This window comes from Hippichthys cyanospilos, chromosome 3 (genome assembly GCF_059441005.1).
Source record: "Hippichthys cyanospilos isolate Australia breed blue-spotted pipefish chromosome 3, RoL_Hcya_1.0, whole genome shotgun sequence".
NCBI lineage: Eukaryota > Metazoa > Chordata > Actinopteri > Syngnathiformes > Syngnathidae > Hippichthys > Hippichthys cyanospilos.
The window spans coordinates 54,808-82,659 of NC_142371.1; the positions used below are offsets into that span (position 1 = coordinate 54,808).

At 42.9% G+C, this 27,852-nt stretch overlaps 1 protein-coding gene across 4 annotated transcripts; it reads left to right on the forward strand.

Moving 5' to 3' along the window:
* Positions 1 to 1,728: 1,728 nt before the first annotated feature.
* LOC148425261 (uncharacterized) lies at positions 1,729 to 27,705 on the forward strand. 4 transcript variants are annotated; one of them, XM_088411799.1, is made up of 14 exons: positions 1,729 to 1,935; positions 7,924 to 8,710; positions 10,252 to 13,972; positions 16,724 to 17,042; positions 17,216 to 17,392; positions 18,481 to 18,575; positions 18,668 to 18,741; positions 21,163 to 21,208; positions 21,282 to 21,322; positions 21,390 to 21,460; positions 21,552 to 21,727; positions 25,238 to 25,332; positions 25,401 to 25,557; positions 26,199 to 27,705. In XM_088411799.1, the coding sequence occupies exons 2-13, from the start codon at positions 8,105 to 8,107 to the stop codon at positions 25,533 to 25,535; spliced, it is 5,556 nt and encodes a 1,851-aa protein (XP_088267925.1). In that variant the 5' UTR covers positions 1,729 to 1,935; positions 7,924 to 8,104; the 3' UTR covers positions 25,536 to 25,557; positions 26,199 to 27,705. The 4 variants fall into 4 exon arrangements, 2 of the variants coding, with proteins under 2 accessions (XP_088267925.1, XP_088267926.1); XR_015865233.1 differs by lacking the exon at positions 26,199 to 27,705 and having other exon boundaries at positions 21,552 to 21,742; positions 25,401 to 25,455; XR_015865234.1 differs by lacking the exons at positions 21,552 to 21,727; positions 26,199 to 27,705 and having other exon boundaries at positions 21,390 to 21,491; positions 25,401 to 25,551.
* Positions 27,706 to 27,852: the final 147 nt, after the last annotated feature.

Sequence of the window (27,852 nt, forward strand, 5' to 3'; positions counted from 1 at the left end):
TCTAAATTACTAACTGACCACAAGAGGATGCAAGTGAAACAAGCATGCGCCCAAGATAATGAAAATATTTTTAAGGTGCAATATGGCACAATGCAAAACAAAAACAAGCCCCCATCCCACGAACAACCTCAGAGTAACCACCAATCAAAAAATCAACTATATCCCATATCCCGTTCACTTATGAAGGTAGCCATTAACCTCCGTTAGAATGTCATTTCTAAGATCTCTAAGTACATTGCTGCTACTATATAGCTACTGTTTGACCTGTATTTCAACAATACAACAATTTCAACAATCAAATCTCAGTTCATTCATATTTTACAGTATGTATTGTGCCGCAAGCTCCAACATTGCTTGTATCTATGCAGGCAGCTTGTAATAACCCCCAAATTTGTGTTTTGTACATACATATCTAGAATTGCCTTTTTTAGCCTCTGCTAAGAGCAAAATATTAGATGACATCAGGAAAAGTTGACTAGAATACCTGAAAATTGATGCCCGTGAATCAGAAGGAAGTACACGTTTGCTGATTCCCATTTAACATAAATTTTAAAGTGATTGGTAATTGGCAAAATAAGTCTGAACAATATTAGATAGTTATATGTGTGTGTGCAAACATTTGCAACCACATTGTCAGTTGTTTATTTTTCCTTCACCTTGAAAAGATATACTTTTTAATTGTATTTGTTTTATCGGTCACATAAATGGTGGAAAATGTTTTTAAATTCTTTATACTGATTACATTTTTTCATATGACAAACAAAACGAATTTTAACCAAGGTTTTGTAGAGTTTTTAATACCATTGTGTTGCGCTAATCTATTTTAAAAGGTTACATTCCATGAGTAATTTAGACATTGTTGTTGTGCAGGATGTTTTGGGGTCAGTGTTCTCTAAGTGAAAAAGAAGCAAGCATACAAAAGGTGGGAGGCGAGGCGACGGCTGAAGATAAAGCATAAAAAAATGTTGCTCCAGGGCCTCCTGAAGCGTTAGTTAATCCTCTATGCAAAGCTTGATTACCAACGAGGCCAAGCAGGGAAAACTGCCCCAGATACCAGAGCCCCGAGTCGGCATCTTTTGCAGTCATCAAATTAATACATATCCTCCCGCAAGAGCACAATATCACCATCAGTGATAACAGTAGAGCGATAATGTCCTGCATTGTCTGCTTGGGGATTGGGGAGGCTTTCGTCTCTGATTACTTACTTTTATGATTATAAACAATAATTGCTCAGAATGAGATAGGCTTTATTGATCCCCAAAGCAAAATTGGTACACAGCACTAGTTAATCTGATGATTTGGGTTTCGCTTTTCCGTGGGGCCAGTTCAATTCGGAATTTGACCACAATATTAATGAAAAAGCTGTTCAAAGTTGCACAAAACTTGAACTTTCGTCAAGGTCAGTTCAGTGAAAGGAGAACGATTTACTTTTACAGAAATGGTCTTATAGTTTATTTTAAAGTTAATATTTTAACATGTACCATCGTGCAAAATGTGGTGATGCGTCCAGGCCCGCGGGACATAACGCGACTCATTCTGGCTGGCGGGAAACGACGTGAGTTTTTCGGCAGGGGAAGTGCCTGAAAAAAAAAAAAAAAAAAAAAGAAACTGGATAAAAAAAAAAAAAAAAAAACACACATTTTCAGACGAAAGCAACCAGCGCGCACCCTAGCGGCGGACTGAGAACTACCCACCGTATGATTATGAAAACACTCCCGCCAATGTACCGAAGCCCGCTCGGTCGGGGCTGTGTTTTTATAACCTCTTCACTCATCTGATCCACGCCACGTCATTCACACGCGGGGAGCAGGCGGTCGTCCCACGAGTGGGCGGAGGTGGCGGTACTGCAAGGTACCATACAGCAACACCTTCACCTCCCGCGTCTTGAACGCAGTTTGCTCCGGGACGCGCTCGCTGCTTTTTCAGGCTTGTTAGGTAAGTAGCCTGCGTAGCTTTAATTCCGTACTGTCACGGCTACGCTGCTCGGGCCTATTCGCGCCACGCAGCACTGCTCGTGTGCACTTTGCGCTAATTTTATCCCTTGTTGCCGAGTGTGTTCTGCGTGTGCACGCCGCTGTCTTTTCCCGCCAGCGAGAGAAGGGAAAAACAACAAGGTGGCGCATTTTAGATCCCACTTCCGTGTGCGTTTGTGCGTTGGCATTAAATTGACACACGCGAGTGTTGTTGTTGTTGTTGTTGTGTGCCAGTCAAGCGTGATGTGATTTTTGTGCGTGGAGGCTCTCCCGTGACACTGACAGGAGAGTGCGGCAACACCCCCGCTGCCCATACTGGAAGTAGTTCCAGTGGAAATGTCAGCGAGCCTACGCAGCTGCCATCTGGGTATACAATGTACACCTGACACACTTTAGGCTTATATTATTGTGCTTGTAACACTAACATAAGTAGAGGATAGTATCTTAATTGATAAGAGTGGCTTAGATATGTGGCGGCAGCGGTACCGAAACTGAGGCTCGGGAACCAAAACAGGTCCCAGATCAGTCCATAGTAGGGATGCATTATTATCAATCTCGGGGGAATACTGTAAGTGTGCACTTTACAGGACACCATAAAAAAAAAAATTGAAACTAACAAATTGATACTGCTTTATCAGCCTAACGGTAGCATTGCGGTTTTAAAAATCTGAGCTATGTGGTGGCAGGAAACAGAACTCATCTCACTTCAAAACAAGCTGGAGGCTGGCAGATAGTAATTAATTCTCAAAATACGTGTTAAACTGTTTAAATGGCCCGTATCATTAAAATACAACCAATCCAGGCTTTTGGATACCGTAATTCCCCAAATATTTTCCCAAAAATGAAGGCCGAAAATATGGGTGCGTCCTATAAACGATAACTTAAAAATTATATTTTTTTATTCGACACCATTCGAGGAAGATTGATCCGTCAGCCACATAAGCCGAGTTTTGACGCATTGATGTGCATTTTTATATCGCCCTTATTCTTAAAATAATTACCGTAACGGGACTAGCTAGAGGAGGGAAGTCAGTTGGCTGTTAGCAGCAAGTGCCTGTTGAAGCTAACAGCAGCTGGCTTTAGCTGAGGTTGTTAAAGCATTATTTTTAATAATAGAAGTGAGCAGACTGAACCACCGTCCGAGTCCATCCTTCTTCACACACAGGAATATTACGAAAACAGAGAAAACACAAATTGGTTATTTAGCAAATATGTTTTAAAATGATATATTTTTGAGCTGTCATGTCAATACCGTCATGTTTTTGCGCTAGGTTATCATACCGTCACCATCTGATAACCTTCTCATGCCTACTGCCATGACTCATTTAATTATGTCCATGCAGTAGAAACCTGGCCTCAGTTACATTGGAGGTCAATATAAGAGCTATATGGGGGCTTACTCGAAGCTTTATGTAACTATTGACCTTCTTGCTCGAAGAAAAGTACATTTGACTCAAATAATTAATCACATGAGGTACATTAGTGTAACGCCAGTGCCTTGAAAATGTCACAAAGTTGGTCCGGTAAAAGTTCCACTTTTGTACACCTGACTTTTACAACTATGGGAAACTACCTTTTGGAATCTGGGGAAAGTGCAAACAGTTCTGAGGTGAACTGCAGAAAGCAGCTCATTTTTACAATGTTGTTCTTTTCTTAGGGCTGCAAAGTAACCATAAATTGCCTAGAAGTTATAATCACGGTAACCATTTGTATGAAAGACACTCTCAGGTTGTAAATATTAAATAACCACATTAAAAACAATCAGAATGCTTCTAACTGAGTGTGCTTTCTTGTGTTTGGGCTTTGTGACAATATATTTTTGGGCTTCTGCAAACTTTTTGCATCCTGAACTTCAGAATATTATGTGTCAGTAAAGTTGTAAACCAAGGACCCCCCCTGTATGTTAATGTTTTACCTTGAGGAGTAAAAAGGTGTTCACTGTGGTGGCAGTTATACTCTTAAAGGTTCTGCTTTTTTAATCGCTGAAACTTGACCCTGCATTTGGGTACATTGGGCCATAAAAATTGTTTGGGGGTCACTGTAGTGAGACCCTTGGTTTTTAAATGGACTATTGTTTACATTTATCAACTGCGGGGTAAAACTTGACTATAGAGGTGTCAAAATTATATTTAAAAAAAGAATCATTCATTAATAATGACATTTTCTTTGATGAATCAATGGAAAACAATACATATCCATTCTAAAAATATTCTGACAGATGGAATTGATTTTATCTAAAAATATATTTGTAATGAGATGGCGCAGTCTCTAATAATTTTGAAATATAATCGTGGAGCTCAACTTCTCATAGTTGGCATCACGTTGACGTCGTTAGTCTACAAACTGGTTGACAACAGCTAGCCAAGTTTTGGATACTGTTTTGACTCAGTTGTTTGAACATATGATCCATCAACAAAAGCATTCCGTACAATTGATCACATTCTTGGAAATTCATTAATCGTTTATATAAAGTAATTACCTTACTCCTTTTGTTATGTCCCAATCTTGCCATCTCTTGTGATTCTTGTGAGGAAAAAAAATGTCTAGCCAATCACAACAACAGTTGTTAATTTTCTGTAAAATATGCCAGAAACTTGGTGATATGGCCAACTTATGGCCAAGACATCTTATTTAATCAATATATATATGGACACAAATACCTTGGTAAGCTGTATTTTAAAGTTGTTCCCAGCAGTGTAACAGCTTGACAAATGTTGCTCCCAACTCCCAATGAAAACACTATGTTGTTCTGAATTCCCTTTCAATTGTAAGTTCAGGGCGCTAATAAATACCTTAATTACACAGAAATTGACATAAACATGCGACACCTGTTGCCAGTGTTTACCTGTGGCTCGAGATCTGTGATAGCTGCGACTGACATAAATTAGCCGCTAGCTAGTAGCAAACGAGTGCTCCATATAGGCTGGCGTGACAGACAAGAATGAGTGCACAGTCTGATGCTCTCAGCTTGACACAGTTGCCGTTTCTACTGATCACAGTTTAACAGATCATTTGGACTCAAATGTGCTATTAGCCGACAAGTTTGTCTCACATCAACATTCATGAATATTTAATCTAAAATCTAAAATAATAATTAAAAATAACATAAATCTTACAAATTTGGTCTTCTGTGTTTATAATTGTTGTTCATAAAGCAGCCCTACATGCAGGGATGTCAAAATGATTTCATGATATCTCCATGCTACAACTAAATTCTGTAATTGGCCTAAAGCTAAGGTAGGGAAAAATAATTGATTTAATATGTTTGATTTACTCGCTGCCAGTCCGCAAATTTAGGTATGCATTAAAAAAAAAAACACTGACGCAACATAATAATTTATTACAAATTACTTTGTGGGCTCCGAAGTCCCAAGCAATGGTGGTTCCGGGGACCCCAGTTTGAGAACCACTTTACATATTCCAGCTGAATTAGAAAAATTAGTCATATGCAATTGGGAAAAGCATTCTCGTTCTCTCCTTATTTGTGATTGTTGTGATCAACATGCATTTGTAGATGATGTGCCTGAGGCTTTTTAACTCCGCATCCTGACACCCAGCTGAGCTCCCGCGCTGGTGCTGTTGTCAGGCAGATGCTTGCAGTTATTGACGACGATAACGCCGCCACCGCCATTGGATGCCGGAAAGACGGTGGGGGACATTATCATGATTTAATCGTCGCCTCGGCGCTGCCGAGGAGCCCAAGCTCACTCCGTGTGTCAGGTCCACCCATCATCCTGTCACAGGAAATAGCTGCCGGTTCAATATTGGGATAATTTAGAGTTATGTTTGGGCGGAATAGTCCTGAGAGATCAAAAGACTGTTAATATGCATGCAAAATGGACTTCTCTTAAGTTGAAGGACCTGTCACACTTAAGTATATGGGAATGTGACAATAATTCTTTACAATCTACTACAGTAAAAATGTGCAACATGCAGTGCAGGAGTATGCTGCTTCTAAATTCACTTACAGTGAACCTATTTTTATTGCAGGGGAATACATTCCATATTCACCCGCAACATGTCAAATTTTAAAAGATTAGACACAATTTAAAAGTGTTTTTGTTTACAGTATGTAAGTCCTAAAACACACCTTAAATTGGTAAAACACACTTAGGCTTATTAAAGCCCCCAAATTGGTATGCGAAATTCTGTACAAATGGCAGCGTCTGCATATGCCTTTTAGAGGGGGTTTTGGGCGTGCCATGTGATGTCAGTAGGTCACATGTGAGGCTCATCATCAGCGATATGGTAGGGGAGCAAGGGACAAACCATGATACAACACTATAATCATTTTTTTTTTCTGTCGGATTTATCATCTCTTTGTGGCCCAGCATATTTTTGTGCGCTTTCTGTAAGGCTCTAAAATGCCAGAATGTGACATCAAAGCCAGCAACAGGAAATTATTGGTGCCAAGGAAAAAAATGCGACTGATCTATGTCGGCGAGAAGCTACGTTTAGCCTGGGTCATCAGGGAAATTCTCACATGTATGTTTTAGCTCAGCTGACTGGCTATTAAAAAGTATTATTCCTTGACAGTTCATATTTTTACGTCTTGTGACGCTTTAATAATTCTCTACTGTTCAAGGCAATTATTTACATTTTACATAAACGCAGGGACCGGTATCAACTACTTGTTTTTTGTTTTTTTTGTGCTCGGTTTCTATTCCCCGCATAATATACTTTATGATTTATGAGATGGTCATTAATAAAGATGTCTAACAGAGTACTTTATTCTAATTTCACAGCAGGGTTTGGCAGTAGAAATAGTTTCCAAAGGTCTTACGTAACGTCTTTTACTGGAACCGATGTGGATTTGAGCTCCTCTGTCTCATTTGAGCAAATGGTTTTTGGGGGTGTGCGTGAGTGCGTAGGGACGGAGGGGTTTCTAAATGAAAACATTAACTCGAATGCTCTTGAGGCACCCGAGCGGATGTCATAAGAATGCATCGCAAGGTGTGTTTTTATTGTCAAATGAATGCTTCCCTTGATGCGAGCGTGAAGGTTATGAAGGACGGTCGAAGGCTGCATCCATTTTCTGCGCCGGGGTCCAAATTTGGGCTGAACCAAGAGCGAGTTTGTTTTGGTGGGGAGAATGTTGTTTTAGGGCGTGTTACTAGCTGTAATGTCATATTAGACGTCCATTTACAATGGGGTCAATGAAAAGCTGACTTGACTCAGAGGAAGCAATGGGAGGAGAAGGAATTTGCGCTCCTTTCCAAAAATAAGTTTCCCCCCTTTTCCCAACGCGGTGTTACCATGACTGAGAGGGAAGAGAGGGTGGTGGTTGTTGAGTACCGTGAATGGGGGGATTTAGGTAGAAAAAGGAGAAAATAATGAAGTGTAGGAGGAAATATGGTTGTGATTAATGGGAATACAGTGTTTGACTTGACCATTCAGCTGTGTGGTCTACTCAGAGTGAGAGAGCGAGCTATAGAGCGAGAAAAGAGAGGGGAGGGGGCTAATAGAGAATGCATGCGAAAGCTTACTGCCAAAAATGAGACGGGGAGTTTTTCAGAGAGAAAAGAAAGTACAGCCCAGCGCCAGGAAGGGAAGAAGGAGTAGCTGAGAACAGAAGGCGCAAAGATGGCGGTGAGAAGGGGGAACGGAGCGTGGAGCTTGGGCTCTGATATCGAGGGGCTCCCAAGTGAAAGTTTCTCACAGCCGTAAGTTGACCATTCGCTCTTTTTCACTTATGTGACTAAGATTCGCTTCCAGTCAGTTGAGTGCAGGCATTCTGGGAATCGGGCCGCGCTGATTAGCCCCCCGGGTCTTCTGTGTGATGAGATCATCTCTGTGGACACACACTGTAGCGCCTCTCTGCAGCTGCCCGCTTGCAAGGGGACTTTCCTCCCCCGTTTGTGCTGCTGCTGCTGCTGCTGCTGCTCAGCATCTGTGCTCACTGAGGTGACTAATCACTGGATTCCGTTTTTCTCTTTCGCTTTCTTAACAGGCGTTTTGTCAGCTCAAGCCCAAAGAACAAGATCCGTCTGTGCCGGATGAACAAGCTCTACTGAGTGATTTTTTTTTCTTCTTCTTCTTCTTTTGAACCATCACCTCCACCTGCAGGAAAACTCCTTCAGTGGTATACTGGGTACTATTCAGTCCTCTTCTCCTCCCCCCTGACTTCTCTGATGGATCAGAGAATGAAGGGGGGCACCCCTCTAATGACAGACTCCAGACGGGATGCCTCACCGGTACCTGAGGACTTTGAGCAGGACCAAGAGAAAAAGAAGTGTGTCGAGACAAAGGATTCGGACTTGGGGAAGAAGGACGACAGGCGAGGGAAGAAGAAGGAAGGGGACAAGGGGGCGGTGCTGGAGCTGCTCATCGAGGGACGCTGTGGGGGCGCGGGGCAGCAGCAGCTTCAGATATGTGGCCGAGAGACCAGCTGCCCTGACGGGAACGTGCGACTCCGCATCGGAGTGCAAGCCAAGCGCACCAAGAAGCCCCCTAAGATCTTGGAGAGTTACGTCTGCAAACCCACCATCAGAACCTATCAGAGGCAACAGGGCCGAGGGGGTACGTTGCCCACCAGGGCTGCCGCCGATCCGGATGACGCCAGTAAGGAGAGCCGCCCGGGCTCAGATGGCGTCCAGAACGCATGCAAACAAACGGCATCTGCCGCTTCGGCGTTGTTATCAACGACATCAGCAGTAGCAGCAGCATCGTCTTTAACACCAGCAAACGCTACTGTTTCCACCATAGCCTCAGCCATCGCCATCCCAGGGACCAAACAGGTGAGTTAAAGCTGCTTCAATGACATAAACAAGCCACAAACAAAATTTGGACTGTTTATGATATGCCAATCTTAGCGGCAAACTGTTGCTTATTTAAACATCTGGCACTCATGGGACACATTCATCCATGTGTCTCCTCGGCACTGAGACGGGGCTATTAAAACCGCACCATAATAGCATGGACAATAAAACTGTTGTCACTAGAGCAAAACAATGAGCTGTAAGTCACTATTAAAGCTCAGTAAAGCTGATTGGAGCCACAGAGATGGTTGATAATTCTCGTAGGTTTGTCACATCTCTACGAGTGACGCTCGCTTGTGCAAAGGCACAGACGTACAAGCCTGTCATCTGCTGGCATTCAAACTATTACTGCGTATGAATGCGGGAAAACAAACAGCAAAACAACACCCTCCTGTTTTCCTTGGAAGTAGAAAACTCGGGAGTGTCATTTCTCATCTGATTCTCTCAAGCCTTTGCATCAGAATGGAGTGCACGGCTTTAGCTCCTCAGACTCACTATTTTGCAGTCGAAAGAAGAGCATGACGTAAAAGGAGGTCTACATTCACTAATGTTACACTACGGTGCGTTTCGTCATGGCTACAAAGTCAGGTTACGTCACTGCCGTAGGAATGGAACTCTGGCCAGGAAAAACAGAAGCCTCCCTCTATGCATTGTATTTTAGCTCAGTCTTTTCTAAAGGAGTAACAGTTTGTCCTTGTAGGGATAAGTGGTACAGAAAATGGATGGATGGATTGTTAGCTGAAGCTAGTTCCAAAAGTGTACTCATGCATTATTAATGGCACTCATGCGCCATAGCTGCGTATTGTTTTTTTTTTTTTTAAACCACCAGGCGTGCGCACGCCAGTTATGTGTGGTGCGCCATCATAAGGTCAAATGAGCAATTGTCTCAATACTTATAAGCAAGCAACACATTTAACTAAACTGGGGCCTATAAATAGGACAGTGGCACAGCAACCACTTGGCCATTACAGGCATTGGTCCATCAGTCCTTCTGACGATGGCCCGAGGGAAAGCTTATTGCTTTAGCTGCACAAACGCCACTCAAGCTGCCGCCTACCAAAATTAAAGGACAAGTACAAAATGTCAGGCCTCTTCATCTGTGGTAGTAGCAATTTATAGCAACCAATAGCACCGCTTTCTCCCACTGCCCGACACTTTATATCGGTCCCTCTCTTCTATTTTTACATCCCCTCATTTCTCTACCTGCTCTCGTTTATCTTTGAGTCCCTTTCTGTCCCTCATAGCACCTTCTTCCTCTGTTTCTTGCGTTGTGTCTCTCCTTTCTGTGTCACCCCCCTCCATTCCCATTTCCGTCACCTCTCTCCCTGTGTCCTCCTTTCTCTGCCTGATTGAGTCACTTTGTCCTCAGTCTGGGCTTTAATGGGCAGACAAAAACAAAAGCATTTCTGTTATTGTCATCCCCCACCACTGTTGTCAGTTAAACTGTTGTCAACGGCAGACATATTGGATCTGCCTATCAAAGTGATACATAACAGAAATTGCGGATTTATGTTTTCCAGAGTCCTCTCAAACTGGCGAGTAACACAGAAGTGACTCCGGCCGCTTCATCGGAGAAAGGGAAGAAAGAAAGGACTCCCGGCATCCATGAACAGCCGCTCCTTGCAGTGCTCAAACCGTGTTTGTCCACCTCAAACCAGGAAGCTTCAGCTACCCTCTCCAGGCTGTGCACCGAGGCGCCGCCTGGAAAGGAAATCATCAAAAAACACAATGGTGCGGTGCAGACCAAGAAAGGACTTTCAAACGGCAGATGCTCTGAAGATATATTTGGAGATGTCCTACCAATCAAAACTGCAAAACACAACAGCTCAGTTTCTTCTGTGGATGCCAAACCTCCAGGTTCTTCCAAAACCAAAATTTTCTTGGCGCAAAAGAGTAACTCCCCCTCGGTTAATACTAAATCAAAATCCTCCCCTAGTCTGGATATGTCTCCTGCCCAGTCACAAGTTCAGGAAGCTGCACTGAAACTTTCAAATGATAAAAAGAGAGATAAAGAGCGAAAGATAAAGAAAGACAAACAAAAAGAAAAAAAGTCAAAGGTTGATGGACTAGAAGCTGAGAGAGTAAAGAGTGATAAAAAAGAAGAAATCAAAAAGAAGAAAAAAGACAAAGGAAAGGATGGCAAATCGCGACAGGGTAAAGATCATAAAAGTAGTGAACTGAAGAGTGTAGAAAAGGCTGCGAAAAGCAAGATCGGCATAGAGAAACAGAGAAACGAGGACATGCGCTCAGATGGCATGGGTACATTTGATAACACGTATAAAGTGGCAGAAAAAGGGAGACCTGATGAGGGAAGCATAAGAGATCATATCAAACAAGCTGAGCTACAAGCAACGACTGCTGACAGTGGTCTAAAGTCAAAAGAGAATGACATTGCCAGGTATTCAACAGTGGCACCAAAGCTTCCAGTGTCAAACTCAGTCCCGCCACCTCTTTCACCGCCATTTTCCTGCCAAGAGCAGGACAGCAGACCACTGAAGAAACGTAAAGCCCGAAGGCCCAGCTGGACGAAGTTGGTGCACCGGGCTCAGAGGGTGGAAAATCATGAGGCGGATTCTCAACAGAGTTTCTCTCAGATGTTTTCGACTCTCTCAACTCCCTCTTGCTCGCCAAGCTCCTCCTCGGTTAAACCATTATCCCCGAAACAGAACCCCGCCATATCCGATCTGAAGCAGTCTGCTTCCAGAAGCCCTTCAACCCCTACCCGAAAAAGAGGCAGACCCAAATCCTACGCCATGATCTTTAACGAACCTCCACTAAGACTTTCACCCGAGGAGCTCGCCTTTCTGGAGTGTGACGACGTTCAGAAAAGCCCTGCGCTGGACTCAAACCCAAAGAAGCGCGGCCGTCCTCGCAAACAATCCATGAGTAAAAGGGACGTGACACATAACAACAGCGATCCACCTTCTCCTCCTCCCGAGAAGGGAAACAGGCAGCTAAAAATCAGGAGGCTGATTAATGAGATGAAGAAACGGAAGAAGAAGAGACTTCACAAGGTAATAACGTCTGGCTTTGCAGAAAAAGACAGCAAAGGCGTTAAAGATGTTGCAAATTCTCAGAGAGCATACAAGTCGGTCGAACCTCCAACAGTACCCACACTCTCCGAACTGTCCTCTTCTTTTGGGACCAAGCTGGGCCCTCAGATTAATGTGAGCAAGAGAGGAACCATCTACATGGGCAAGAGGAGAGGGCGCAAGCCCAAATCCCAATTGGCCCGTCTGAATTCCCCCAGTTACACTCAGTCGTCTTTGTTTAGCCAGCCCACTGAAACGTCTCTCTTCATGTCCAACCAGTCCCAGCCTCCTGCCGCCCACCCGTTTCCCTCCCCATCCCTCACACACTCCAGTGGGGCCCAGAGCCCTTACAGCGAAGGAAGTGTCACAGAACCAACATCCACTCTGCTTTTTCCTCCCCCGTTTTCACTCCCGTCCCCGTCGTCCTCCTGCACTTCACCCCGTCCCCCGTCCTGCTCCTCCCTCTCCCCCTTTGTGAAGAAAAGTTGTCCATGCCAGGGCAGGCAGCACTTTCCTTTTCACCAGTCGTCGTGTAAGCTCTCTTCTCTCAGTGCCCCGCTCCATCCCACAGCCAGCTCCCCTGGACATCTGAAAGATGCCACTCCATCACCCAGGAGTGAATCTCATAGCGAAGAGACATTGCCCAGCGATAGCGGAATCGGAACAGACAACAACAGTGTGTGCGAACGAGCCGAATTGAGGGGCGTAAGAGGCATGCTCAGGTTGGGGCAAGGGTCTGGGGGGATTCTCGGAGGTCCAAAACGCTCCTCTCTTGCGGGCCCTCTTATGACTAGACACAAGAATTCGATTGGCAACTCAACTTCCATGGAACGGCATCGACATAGGCACAGGCGGCGAGATTACATCTGCCCGTCTTCCTGTAATTGCCAGTGTCCCTGCCCTGGACATAACAAGTGCACTCATTCCGATTACTTCCCTTGTATTGCTCACAACGCACTGAAGAGACAGAAGAACAAACACAAAAAGAAACACCAGCAGCTACTCATGAAGGATCCGGAGTTTCTGTCTGAACTGGAAGAGCTCATTGGTCAATTCAGTGAAGTCCACATCGGTCGGCGAGGCTGGGCTAGATCAGAGCTGGGTCAGGCTTTTGATGGTAGCAGGCGGCATCACTCCTCGCATTCTCACCGCTCCAATATTTTCAGGATCAATCTGAACGGCTTCTATTCTCCGCACCCTCCATCTTACGCCGCTAACCCCTCCTACTCCTCCTCTCAGTCTTTCTACCCCTGCCAGACGTTGCATTGCAACAGAAAGCCGGAGCGCAGGCAATGTGGCTGCCCGTCAAAGTTCCAGGAGACAATTGACAACATGGGGTTCTACAGCAACTACCCACCGAACACAACACTTTACCACCATCTTCCCGGCTCATACCCACTTCCCTCTCCTCACCAGTACGCGTCGCAACAGCCCCACCATGCCCATATCCTCCTTAACCCTGCCAGGTTTCATCGGCGGAGGAGCAGATTGCTGAGGGAGGGCACTCTCGGAGGGGAGACCGAAGGTAACGGAGGAGGCCTCAATTTAGGGTACTCGTCAAGCCTCCCGTGTGACTGCGGTCACAAACATAAACACAGACAGAGGTTCTGCGATCGTAACGTCGAACGGGAGACGACGGCGTTAGAGCACGAGGAACTGCAGGGCATGGCGGCGAAAGATAGCTTCTCCACTTCGAAGTCAAGGTTCATCCTGGGGCAAGGAGGACGGAAGGGCACAAGAGGAATAGGAGGCGTGCTCTCCAAAGAGTCACCTTGGTTACGTGAACGCGCAAGTAATTCCTTCTCTGCTGCAGCATCACCACCATTGGCAGACAAATCAAAACATGCATCGCTTTTCTCCGTGGGGCTGGGCTCCTCTCACTTGTCTTCCTTTGGAGGGGGCTGGGGCGGCCTGGGCCAAAGTTGGACCAAACTTCGGAGCGCAGGGTTCCCAAATACCAGTTGGGGATCCGCTGCTGGACAAGCAGGCCGGACGATCCCCTCCGACCTGGAGGACGACAGGGATGACATTCACCACCCCCGCGCGAGCAGGACACCTTCATCCCCGACGCACACAAACCTGTTCACGTTGGTTGACGTGGCAACGGGGGGGCGTGGTTTTAGGTGCGAGTCGGCCAGTAGGAACCTGGGAAGTGGAGAGAGGTCGTGGAGGACGGATGAGCCAGTTTGGACAGAGAGGAGGGAAGCAGGTAAGATACCGTTAAATCACCGATAAACAGCAGTGACCTTAAACAGGAGGTTTCTTCTACAGCTGGGCATTGTATGCCAGTTTTGCGTCTGGTCAAATAATGCTGAATAAGAAGTTGGTATTGCAGGAATGTCGCGTCAACTTCCCTTTGCGGAGTCTCTACTGTAGCAGTCAATGTGCACTCATCTATCAGTCTAAAGCAATCACCAGATTCTAAGTACTTTATTAATGTATGCGTTCATTCCAACGTTTCATTCAAATCCCTCCACAAGTATGACCTAATTTAGCAGACATACACTGTACAAGTGTATTTGACATTCAAGATTCAAGTTGTGGCCAGCTTTTGGTCATACATTTGGCTGTTTTTGCTGATACAGTCGACATTTTTAATGTCATCACCGTGTGCAGTCACAGTTCACACCCTAATTTAATGTGAACGTCTTTGGAAAATTAGTTGCACATATAAACACTGTTGGCAGGAAGTCACACATAAATAAACAAACTCCTGCCAATTAAAACATAACCTACCTTGCCGTGTTAACATAAGGGTGGGTAACCTTTTTCTATCCGGTTCCATTTAACCCTGTGAGGGCCATACTACATTTTGTGTGATACAACAGCCATTTGTGGGTTTTTTTCTTTTCTTCAAACTGCATCTGTGGCATTTAATCTTGCATGTTGCATTTGCTAGCCTTGACTCTGGCTCCGCCCACATTGTTACAAAAAATAATTGTTATTAATAGAAAACATGGAAAATTATCCAAAAATATCCTTTGGCAACCATATGAAAACTAGACAGGCCTTTGAGTTAGTTTATTTTTATTTTTCTTCCAGCAGTTTAACTGCAAAAAAAAAAAAAAAAAAACAAGAAAAGAGGCATTTTTTCCCAAGATTTTTTAGGCACACATTAAAGCCAGGAGACCAATTGAGACAAGATCAGACTTGTCTTTTTATAGGCTCCTTCTGCTTAGCAGCGGATGTGCTTTACACACGCATAACTGCTCGGCAACCCCTTTCTGTTGGAATTTTCTTTCCCCCCAAAGTGTTATGGCATAAGAGCAATGTCTTGATCAGAACCAGCCAAAAAATCTTCCTCAGGGCTGTCGCGAACCGCACGATGTTTGAGCCCAAGGCTACCCAGAGAGCACAGTCATTAGTTAACCACAAGATTGGCTATTTAAGGACGGGCCGCCGGCCGACAGGGCCTATTTGACTTGGAGAGATTCAATAAGCAAAAAGTGGTCGGCCTTGTCGGAGGCTGTGGAAAAATGGCAAAAAAAAAAAAAAAACAAAAGAGATGAGCTCAGCAGTGATTGATGAAGGATTAACGGGTCAGCATGAGGTTGCTTGGATGGAACGTGTGAGTGGATGTTTAGGAAAGAACATGGATATCAAAACTAGATGCATGTGTGTTTGAAGAGACAGCACGCACATGCGGTCTGTTTGGACATTTGGCAATATGTTGCACATTAAACAAGCATGCAAACAATATGTGCACATGTACGCAGTGGCCTTAGCACTGGTGCCTTGAGATACACATTTAATTGGTTGCGTGACCACACACTTAACTTAAAACACTCATATCTCAAATCAGCTTTTCCCTTTGTAAATGAAAGGAAATTGCACTAATCCTTTCCAGCCATCGCCCTGCCCTCAAAGTTGCAATGTAATGTGTTTTTGAGAAAAAATATTATGCTTTTAAAAAAAAAAAAACATACTGCCATTACATCAATAAATTGAATGTGTACAATCTGTCAGGCCCATAAATATCGGAACAACACACATATGGCTGCCAATGGAAGTCCCTTGCATTTAATGTAACTGATGACAAAAACAGCAGCGTGAACCCTGAAGCATTGTAGGAAATATTATCTGCTCATACTCAGAACTCACTGGACAGTGCTTCACAATGCAGATGGACCATAACCCAAAGCATGCTTTATAAGCAAACGCAGTTTTTAAGGCAATAAAGTTAAATGGTGGCAATGGTCATCACTTATCCTAAATCTGATTGAGCATGCATTTCACTTGCCGAAAACAAAGCTCAGGGGAACATGCCGCAAGAGCGAGCAGGAACTTAAGAGAGAGGAGAGAACTGGCAAAGGCATTCTTTTCAGTTCTCTGAGCATTCGGTTACGTTTATGGACGAAAGACCTTAAATGCCTAATTTGTCTCATTGCAAGTGGTTCCTAAAAAAGTGAGAGGCATAAATATATACAGTATAGAGTGATGCTATTTTTTCCACTTACGTACGTTTGATTTGGGATGTACAGTAATTTCACTTTTTTTATTAAAACTGAAAGTCTAGTTTAAGCGCATCTCGTTTCATTTCCTTTAAAATCTGTTTTGGTGATGTTTAGAGCCCCAAAAAATGCAGTTGTTTCGATGTCTGAGTCTGGTCACGAAAAGAGTTTTTGATACATTTTCGATTCAATACAATTGACACTGAGCTTCTCCGGATCATGCCCCAGCTACACCTACACATGAACAAAAACTTAAGCGAGCTATGTTTCGGTGTGAGTGTGCGCCCGTGTGTATATAAATCACTTTCCCAGAAGTAACGTGGGCTGAGGAAATGCTGTGACTCATCTAATCTGTGGCCCATCTGCATGAGTCAGCCTAGAGTGGTCTCACCTCACACCTCCTGCAGGCCTCATCACTGATCCACATCTGTCTCATTTCCTGCCTGCCACTGATTCTCCCCCCGCACCCCTCCCCTTTTCCTCTCCTTTCTCCATTACACTAACTGCAGCTTTACAAGGTGACCCAAGAAGCCACGGGCAGCTCAAAGGTGTGCCAAAGACACACGGCAGCGCCGACGAGAAAAACAAAAGAAGACCCGGTCGACCCCGGAAACGCCCTCTGCCCTCCGCTTTGCCTCCCCCCGTGTCGCTGCCCGACCTGCTGCGGGGGTGCAGCCGTAATAACGGCGACGCCGGAGAGAGGAGAGCTCCGTCGGAGTGCGAGGGAGCGGCGGTTAGCTCGGCGCAGCATTTGACAGATTCGGAGTCGCGGGCCAAGAGGAAGCGAGGACGGAAGCGAAAACATGACGCTTCTCCCTGTCATCGGAGGTAAACGCCCCTCACTACCAAACGCTTTTCTCTCACAATTCAGCCTGTCATTGCTGTGTAACATACTCCTATATTAACCGGTCACATTTCAGCACTGTGTGCTAAACCAGTGCCTCTTCTTTCTCTTTTTTCCTCCCTGTCGCTCTATCTCTCGCTTCATGCTTTCCTTTTAGTGTCGCCGAGGACGAGGCGGCGTGCTGTGACACGCCCTCTGAATGTTTTGGCCAATCGGCCGCCGAGCAGCCTGCATCCCAACCGGCTGCCGTCCAAAGAGACAAGAGTGAAGACAGTCCTCCCAGGAAGATGTTTTTGAGGGCTGGTCTTTACTCTGATGATTACAAAACGACAGAGTAAGACCTTAGCTCCTCGCTGTTCTGACGCTTATACGGTGGAACCTCAAAGGTTGAACGTGGTTTGTTTTGGGACGTTTGTTCGCATTACAAACAATCTGTTGCAGGGTCCACTGCTCACAGTTAGAAAAATTAGTTAGATTGGAAAAATTTGAAAACGATTCTTAAGAGGGGTGTACTGTATGTGTTTCTATAAAAGACAATTCAGTTTTCAATACATGCACTCTGGAAATGTTGGTCAAAAAAAATTGGGGGGTGAAATTAGACCCAATGTTCTGGGTTTTTACTCATTATTGGGTAATTTTTTACTCAACTGTTTTTCAAATGTGGGGTGCGTTTCAAAGATAATTTGATTTGTAAGTGGAATGATGCGGTTCGCCTCGACGAGATTCCGATTTGATTCAATCTGGTATGGTTCAGTTTTGGATGGTATGATCCATGTTCGTTTGAGTGAACTTGTCAGTACTGTAAGTCTGCCAGTCTTTTTCATCTCTCAGCTTGTTATGATTTCAGAATGGCTAACAAGTTTTTGTTTTTTTTTTAAACCAAAACAATAAAAACAACACAAGGCAACAAAGGCTTTTGATGATAGAAACTTGGACCGGCATTAAAAATCTATTGTTACACCAGAAAGTCATTTTTTTACGATATTGAAAAACAGAACTATATCGAAGACGCATCAAATCATGCTTTATTTGAGAGATAGCTATAAATTACGAAACTATAGTTAATCATTTTAAAACGGCGATGACACTTCTTGCGACTACTCGTTTTTTGCTCCTTTTTGGTCAGAAACTTGGATTTTGATCAGAAACCAACTCGTTCTCTAATTGCTTATTGCTAAAGAATGGAAAAATCAATGTAGTGCTTATTTTGTCAAAAAAACACAATGTGGGTCTTAAAAGCTAGCAATACGTTGAACCTTGTTTTGAAAGTGATTGGCAGTGACATAGCTCAAGTCACACAAATGTAAAAACACTAAAGTTAATCCTACTCACCAAACAGGTCTTGTCTTATGGTCTTTTGGTTTTGTATTCTGCGGCATTTTTTGAGCATTAATTGGATTCGTTTGTTCAACTTCTTTTCAGTCCTCCTTCCCAGTCGCAGCTCTTTTCCAGAGGAGGTGCAGAGTACAAACCGGGCGAGCGGGATTACAGCCTTTTGCCGGCACCCATCCATGTTGGTGAGTCTTTGTCCCGAATGGAGGTGATAAGGGGGCGGGGCTCCAATGTCAGCATGACCATTCATCCAAACTCTCATGCTTGCGTCCGACAGGGAAGTACTTGAGGATGAAGAGGATTCATTTCCAGTTGCCCTATGATGTCATGTGGCTTTGGCAGCACAACCAGGTAAAAGAGACACAGAAGAAAATTTAAATGCTGGGTTTGGCACGCATTTTCAATGTGCGTCTGGTAGACTTTCGAAATGTTAATACTTGCTAGATGCAAAATGTTGGACTGCCTGCAAGATCTAGGGCAAGGTCATGGAAACAACTTGCATGGCATCTAATGATTGCCGCGTTATGCTGTGATGTTTTTAGTAGTGATGCAGTCTCAATATGATTTTCTGTCTTTGGACATGATTTACATGGCATTTCAGGGCCAAAAAAGAAGCTCGGCCTTTTCGCGTCATTTCAGAGGATTGCAGTTAGTGGTTATTTCTGCTCTACAATGGGCTGGCTCATAATAGCCTTGTCATTTCTCATCGGATTCCAACTTGATCCAGAGAACAAAATGTGCAGCTCGTTTGCGACTGGTGAGCTATTATATTTCTTCGTCCTCATTGGCACCAGAGCGTCAGACTTTCAAAGACAAGGCTATCAAAGGCGAGCTCGGTGACACAACTTGAGCTGGATCTGGTGATTGAGAAAGCTGTGTTTATAGTGCCCAATTCATTCATTGCTAATGTCAGCTTTGTGATTGATTTTTTTCCAACATTCACAGAGAAAATGTCAGCGTTCATTCCTTTGTGTTTGTCATTTTAATGGTGCAGAATGGCGTTGTCATTTCTCAATGGATTTAAACTTGATCAAAGAATAAATGCAGGGGTCATTTGGGTGCAGTGAGCTATTAATTCTCTTTGTCCTGACATTTTGCTGCAGAAATCTTTCAGCCAGAAAGGGAATCATTTGTATGATGTCTGGGGATTACCAGGTCAACAGTCCAAAAGTGTGGCTTTCATGTTCTGAATGGCACTAAATTATTTTAGATGCTCAGTTACAACATAATTCATTTTGGTCAACTTCTTTTCAAATATGGTGGAAAAGTGATTAACACTGCTGCCACCTAGTCATCGATGAATGGATGTTTTTATTAGTGCTATATAAGTTTAAAAAATGAGGAATTCAGATCTGTAATTCGTTTATCTAATTCATCACATTTTAAGATATTAAAATTGTATTTTATTTTATTTTCTTTCAAATTTAGATACCTTTTGTTATTGTGGCCGATGAAAATATTGATATACCACAACAAAAAATTTGCTTCATTTATTTTCTTTAACAGACACAGTTGTAACCATTTAGCGTTTTGCTTTATTTGAAACTTTTAGTTTCGACCATCAGGATGAATGATGCCGTCTTATCATTCACCTAATAATTAGAAGATAGCATCAAAATGACTTGCTCAAATGTGGCATGATGTTGGGTTTAATTTGCTAAGGCTCACTATATTAGTGCCTTTGCTGCTATCGTTATCTGTGGCTGAAATTGCGGTTGGGTGCTTTGCATTTATGTGATGGGCTAAACTTGAGCTGCACCTGTGGTAAGCAAAATTCTTCAAAAAAATGCACAGTCTACCTTGATCAAAGGTGCTGTGGCGGTGTTTTTAAAGTTAAACCGACTACTCTTATGGGTTCTTCCGTTTTAAAGTCTTCTGCTCATGAACTTGCAACCCCACCAACAGAGCTGTCAGATTATGCCAAACACAAAAGCCAACCGGTGTTCCACTTTATTATGTGATTGACTTGTTTCCAACCCTCAGCGACTCAAGCACAAGTAGCCTGATGCATAAAAACTGATCTAATGTACATATAGAAAGCATAGAGATTAGAAAAAAAAAATTCAACGATGACTGTAATTGATGACGCTGTTTTATTGACAACCCCCCCTCCGCTTTCCTACATTTTTTTTCCCATGCCCAGTGATCTCCTAACCGTCGTATGGAGCATGTTTCTTTGCATGTTCACACCACACAGCAAACAGTGCAACAGAGCAGCCGCTTACTCTCCCCGCAGCGCCGAACAATACCCCCCCCCCCCCCCGCCCCCCCCCCCATTTGCCACAATGCAAGTTTTCTTAAACGGCCAGGCTTTGCGTGTGTCATTCCCTTATGCATCCGCTCACATCCCACACCCCTCCCCCACATGTACGTCTTCGCACAGCTCTCTCATTCAGAGCCAGAAGAGTGAAAAGGTGTTGCCAAAATGCCCTTATATATTGCCACGACTCAGTCGATTAAAAAATGATGAGCAGTGGTTTAGTTTTAAGCAAAAGTTCCTTCATTTACAGCTGAGCAAGACCGAGTATTAACAGGCTGTTAGACTGCTTCAGAATCCGCTTTTTGGACTGACTTTACCACTGCTTTAGTGTAGAAAATACAGCGTGTTCCCGACTTTAGTATGAATCTGTCCCTGTAGGTCTGTAACTGTCATAAATCGAGCCCGCCTCCATATGTGATGTCAACAGTTCATTTCCTTCGATTGTGGCTGCACCTCAGCATTCACAATTTCTGAAACATTTTACATTTTAATCATTATTATTTCCTCATCAGCTTCAGAGGCAACCCGCCTTCCCTCTGAAGAGGAAGCGGCGCTACTGTGAGTATTAAAGAACTAAGTTTTCAATTGAATACATTCGAGTAGGATCTCACTGTGAACATCTCGCATCCAGGTCGACTGAAGGAGAGGACTTCTCCCACTCGGCACTCAGCGGTGAGAGTCAATAACACATTGTCTTACTCGATGCAAGCTCAATACTTATTGGCTTTTCCTCACTCAGGAAGAACTCTCAGGTGACTTGGCCAGCCTCTTCCCTCACCTCGACATGGAGCCTTTGAGCAGCGACGAGCGGTATGGGAATCAGACGGCGACCCGGATATCAGTAAGAGCTATCTGACGCCATGTTACTCACTCGCGGCTGGTGTGTTCTAATGTGGGTCAGGAGCTTCGTGGTGACACATCGCGTGTTCCTGGTAAGGAACTGGGAGCTGGTGAGGGAGCGACAAATCCGACTGAGGATGGAGGGGAGGCGAGAGGGGGACGGCGAGGCAGAGGAGAGGGACTGGCGCGTGGTGTGCGGGGACGGAGCCAGTGGGGACGATAGCTACATCAAGTCAGGTCCATGAAGCAAATGTGTGTGTTAGTTTTTGTTTCTGTAGGTGTCAAACGCTCAGCACATGCTTCCTTTTACATTTAGACAACGCATATACAACATTAATTATTCGCGGACTGTTCATATTTTAGGACAAATGTACCCATATGAATGGGTACTAAACAAACCAGGCCAGGGCAATGTGGACTTACAGTATATTTATCGATATTTTCACATTCGCCTGTAAAAAAGAAAAAAAGAAATCACGGTGGCTTTTTTTCAAAGCGAGTAGGGCTGGAACTAATGCGTTAATTTAATTGCTGAAATTTATGGTTCTGTCAGGAAATGGGAATGCAATGATCAAGAAGTAAAAGCAATTGTTTCATTTTTGATTCAACACTGAGATTAGGTATGCAAACACTCGGCCCGTTTTCGTCTAAGCTCCTCTGGGAAAAATGAACTCTGTCATTTTAAATGATTTTTGAGTCTGTTTTTAGATATTGTGCATTCCTTCAATAGCCTTGCTTTGGATTTGATGATTTTCATGCATGGCGGTCTAACTCTGTTTTGTCCGCCCAAAAAATGTTGAAAGCTAAATTGCCCATTATTTCATCATATCTCATGTAATTTTGAGGTATTCAGTGACATGCAGATGAAGTTACATCCAATTTGTATGATTCAGAGGAAAATTATATGGTGCCAAAATTTATGTTGCATAGGAGAATTCCGCCATTGGGTATTTTTTCTTAAAAAACAAAACAAAAACACATTCTAATGTTTTGTTTGGTGTCGTTTTTTTCCCCACCTTTTACCTCCTTAAGTCTTAACACATTAAAAAGTAAAAAAAAAAAAAAAAGCTAAAGTTTTTTTTGTCATGTACCTACTAAGATAATCAGTCTGCTTTCCTTGAGGGGCACATAAATCTCATAATAATTAAAAAAAGATATCTAAATGAGTAATTAAATATAAAAATGATCAATTCATTTGATGAGCATTTGAGTTTTGCTTTTTGCTTAATTTAATTTATTTTTCTTGGTATGAAACAAGCTTTTGAACCTTTTATCCCCAAAGTTTTTTTTTTTCCCATGGATTAACTTGCATTAACCAACAAAGAAAAGGAACTTAATCCTATGAACAAATATTAATAACCTATCACCACTCAGCTGGTCCACATGCAAGAGAAAGAGTACTGTTGCTTTTTGGGAAATCTGTCACAGAAGGGGTTGGAAAATTTGCTCAACATAGCAATCAAATCACGACATTGGAAACACTGATTGTGCTTTTGTAAACATGCGATTCATGGCCCAACCCTAAAATTCGCTCCATAGAAGTAATCTCCATTAAAACTACTCAACTTTTCATGATCGAGTGGGAAGATAATCTTCAATTCGGTCGACTTGCACGATGCTTTTTGACAGTCACACAAGTGTGAAAAGAAGTTATTCGCTGTGTAGTGAAACGTAAAAAAAAAAAATAGTTGCATACCCATCATTAACTGATGACGTGATTCAATTACGTGCACTGCAGATGGAAGATTACAGCGTGCGCCTGGGAGGGGATTTTCATCACGTTAACTCTAAACATAACTGACATTATTATGATCTATTGCCACTTAAGCCATTCTTTTTTTCAATGAGTGGCCACAACAGAGACACGTGTACCATTTTTATCACTACATGACATTCTCAGTGTTGGTTGTTCTCACGTTTCTTTCCATCATGGGTATCATTTATAGGTCTTGCATGAAATCCATAATGATAGTACCGGTCTAGGATTTGGCCACTTTGCACTATGCAGGTTACACAGTATACATTAGGGCTCTAGTGATTTGAGTGTCCAGCGTTTTTTAGTTTGAAAGCATTCTTGCGCTGCTCTCTCAGCCCACCAACCTCATTGTTGGCTCCGCATCACGGGCTGCAGCATAAACTTAAGTGCTTTTCCAGCCACAGAATGCCAAGCGCACAGAAAACCCTCCCAGTCTCTGTCATCCACTCTTTGGAGTCCAAGAAGTGAGCAGGGAGCTTACCCCTCTTTTGTACCAAAGTCTCCCTGACTGATTGCAATCAAGAGGAAACCATCACCACAAGATACAATAGAATCATTTCTAATAGATGAACTGCATTGTTTCAAAAGCCATTTTCCACCATTCCGACACGGAAACAATGAGGGCTGACAGTTTGGTGACTTCTGAGGTAGTGTGACGTCTACAAAAGGTGAAATGGCACCTCCGTGTAAGGAAATGCCAAAATAGGCGTGTGACATTCGACACGGGCTGCTTCTGCTGTGTTGTGCTGATTGCGATTGGCAGCTACCTCTGAGACCCTTCTTTGGGTTCTTAAATATGTGTGTTTCGGCCCCGCATACTTCTTTGGTGAGGTGTTCTGGACAAGACCAACCACCAATTTCGAACGTTACAATCACCATTTACCCATATTGCGTACTTTCACATTTGCTGCTGTGTTTTTTGTTTCGTTTTGGGTTTTTTGTGCTTTTGCACAATAAAAAATAAATAAATAAATAAAGACGATGTGGGAATTTTCCAGGGCAGAAGTGAGTCTGGTGTATAATTTCACACTCTGGTTCTGGCTTTGTGCTAGTGCAAGGCTTTGGTGGAACTAGACGAAGCGGCAAGAAACATAGAAGTCTTAGCATTCCTGGACCTTATGAATATGGATTGATGGGGATTACTGTGTGTAGTGGCTATACTTTCTGCTTCACAGTTCTGTGGTTTGGGGTTCAAATCTCAGCTCCAGGTGTGTGGAGTTTTTTTTTTTTTTTGTTGGTTTTTAATCAGGGAGCGTCCATATTCCAAATCAATGCATTCAGGTTCATTGAGAACTTGTTCATAGACATGAATACAGTTGTTCAACAAATAATAGATTTGTGGGCAACAAATTGATAATCAGATTAACAGAAATTTTTCTTTGATAATCAATTGATCATTTAGAGAGTATACATGTCCATTTCTTCAGAATTTCAGCCTATTGGCATGTTAAATGATAAAAAATATGATTAGTCCTCCATGAGAGCAAACTGATTATAATTGCTGAATCAAAGTAAGATATTTGCAAGCATCTGCTTTGCTTTGGAAAACATTTATCAATCTTGTACCCTATTTTCTTGCTTGACCTCGGTATATAGAAAATGAATTAGCGGATGAACAGGACAATGACATTTTTATTCTTTGATAGTGGGGGAATAGTCCTGGGCAATACAAGGAATCCAAATTTACTCACTTAGTTTCCTCCCAGTAAATCGTTGGTGCTTTGTTTACAATAATGCGTCACAAGTCCTTGAACTTTCCATTGGACGGCTCTTAGTATAAATTTGATCCAGTTACACCACTGCAAACTACAACCAAATTTATAAGCATTCCTAAAGGAATACCTCTGGGGGTATTAAAAACAAAACAAAAAAAAAAGATATTTTTCCATGGTGTTCTTAATTTTTTTTCTCCATCCTTCATATCCCAACTCCTGCTTCCCTGGATTACCGTTACTAAAATCCCGTACAACTTCTCTCTATTCTCATTCCAGATGTACCAGTAGGGGTGGTGGAGGTGACAATTTCCAGCAGTGACCCCCACCCAAGCAGTGACGACACCCCCCGCTCGCTCACCGCCAGCCCCGGAGTAAGTGTAGATGAGTAATCCGATAATTCCTCCGCTTTCTATCTACAAGTGGATCTTGTTCATTGTAGCCCACAGAGAGCCAAAACAGAGAAGATGTGGATGGAGACGAGGAGGATGGCGAGGACGACAAAGCGGGAGAATGCAGCAGAGAGCAGAGGAGAAAGAGGCTGAACGATTTACTTTTGACCCTGCAGCATTCATAAGCTAACGCTCGCATTGAGGCAAGTGGAGCATGACACACATTGGGAAACTTGGTCGTGGTTATACAAAGTCAACATGACCTTGTTAAAGTTCCAGGGACATACAAATATATAAATATTATTTCTAAACCTTTTCAAAAGTGCAATGAGTTGGTTGCAAAATGCTTTAGTACAGAGCTTCAATGGAGATGTCGGAGATTTTAACAGGGTTACCGAAGATATCTGTGAATGTAATTTATTGCTTTTTCATGGCGTGTCAGAAACAGTTTTTTCTCACATTTAGAATAAATGATTTAATGCAGTACTGTGTTTTAACTTTTTTTTTTCAACAAAAAAATGCATTGGCCTGGTTAGGTGGTACTTAGAAAAAAAATTCATTCAAACATGGAAAAAGCTTGAGAACCACCGTTCTCGTACAACTGATCCTTCGTGGAAGCATATTTTGCTTTAGTGAAGACATTTGGTCATTTTGGGCCTGGAACAGTCATTTTCATACTGCCCCATAATACCTAACTTCAATTTTCATTTATCAATGTTTTTTTTTTTGGTTGACTTGGATGTTTGCTCAATTCTGAGTAGTGAATTCGAGTCGGTCATAATCGGTTCAACAAATACTCACCGTCCAATCATTTACCGATTGACATCATCTCCCCGCTGTGTAGGCAGGAACTCTCAAGAGGAAAAGGGACCAGGCACGCTGCAGGACACATGGACAGGTGCTGCATTTGAATCAGAAAACAACATCATCAACCACACCGCGCTTAGAGTGCAAATCGCAAGAAAGACATCACGGCGCGCTCTGACAGCCGCTGAACCGAGCGTTGTGAAGGGCATCACAGCAAGGATGAAACCATGGCAACACATCTTTTGTCCAGGATGAAAGAGAGAGCGCGGAGCGAGGGAGGATCAACAGAAACAGACCAGCTGAAATTAATTTGCACTAAGTGCCCAAGCACGCTAAAAACACTAAACAAGTGTGTATACTCCCCGAGGGAAAAACACACATACGCACACTTGGATTGCGCCTACTTGGACACCTTAAAGCAAACTTGGGAAAAGAACTTGGACTGCGGGCTGGGAGCGTTAACTAGGTCACAAATGAAGCTTCCAAAGTCACATTGCACCTTTAGGAAACGGGAGGAAGAGCGCCAGCTTAAAAGCACTTGTTTGGCTTTACTTTACTTTACAAGCCAGTGAATAAGAGGACAAGGGAGGAGGGGGATTAAAGGGGGGGGGTCTGGGGAAAGGGTTCTTAGTGATCTGAGGTATTTTGGCACCGCTGCAAAAGAATTTCTAATAAGGTTTTAAGGAAGATGTTATTTTTTTCTGTGTGCTAAATGAAATCTATGAACACTAGTAATGTGTATTGTGAACTATTTTCTTCAAGTATTGCTTCTTGGGAAGGAAGGAAGGAAGGTCAAATGTGTCTTTATGTATTTCAGACTGCCTTTGAGAATGTTTTATTGACAATCAGAATGTCCCAGGGTGTTCAAAACAAAACAAAAAAATGTAAGAAAAAGATGGCAAACATGAAATGCTAAGTAGAAGTGCCATGCTGTCTTGTGTCCAAGCAATATCTCTCCTAATAAGACTATATGATACATTATTGTGATATGTTTTAACGGTTATTTTTTGTGTACAGATTGTTCTCATTTTAGGGGCATTTGCTCAATCCATAAAATACATAACATTTAGTTTTATGTACATAACAAAAATATATGACAAAAGTTAACTATCCAGTAGTTTTTTTTTCTTTTACAGCTGACCAATACATTAGACAGTTGTCATTAGACTATGATTGTATATGTTTTTTTTTTATTTGTAATATTTTTTAGACAAGCATGTTTTTTATGGTCAGTGATTTTTAAGTTTTTGTGGCTTTTTAAAAAATTAACAAGCCAAGAAAGTGCAATTTCTTTGACTGTTTACATATCCCACATATAGATATTTCCCCTTCCTCTTTTTGAAACCGTGCATCGCTGCAAGTTATTAACTTTATAGCAAAGGTACACTTGAGAGTTATCTAGGTTTGCATGACTTGTATCCTTTGCCTGCTGCCTCTAACAATGTGCATTTGAAAAACAAAACGTCATCGAAAGAAAGATCAGAGTTTTTATTTCTTCTCTTATATATCCAACAATAAAAAAAACATTTTATGTCTACCAGCTCCAAACCCTGCAAACTGTTGTGATGCATGTTTACAAGGCAAGGTTGCATTTTAGTCTAACAGTGGCACCTAGCGGTGGTTGCATTGCATGGGACGTGTTTGTCCTCCATTATGACCCGTAATAGAGGACGTGTGATCATAGCTCCGAGGTGT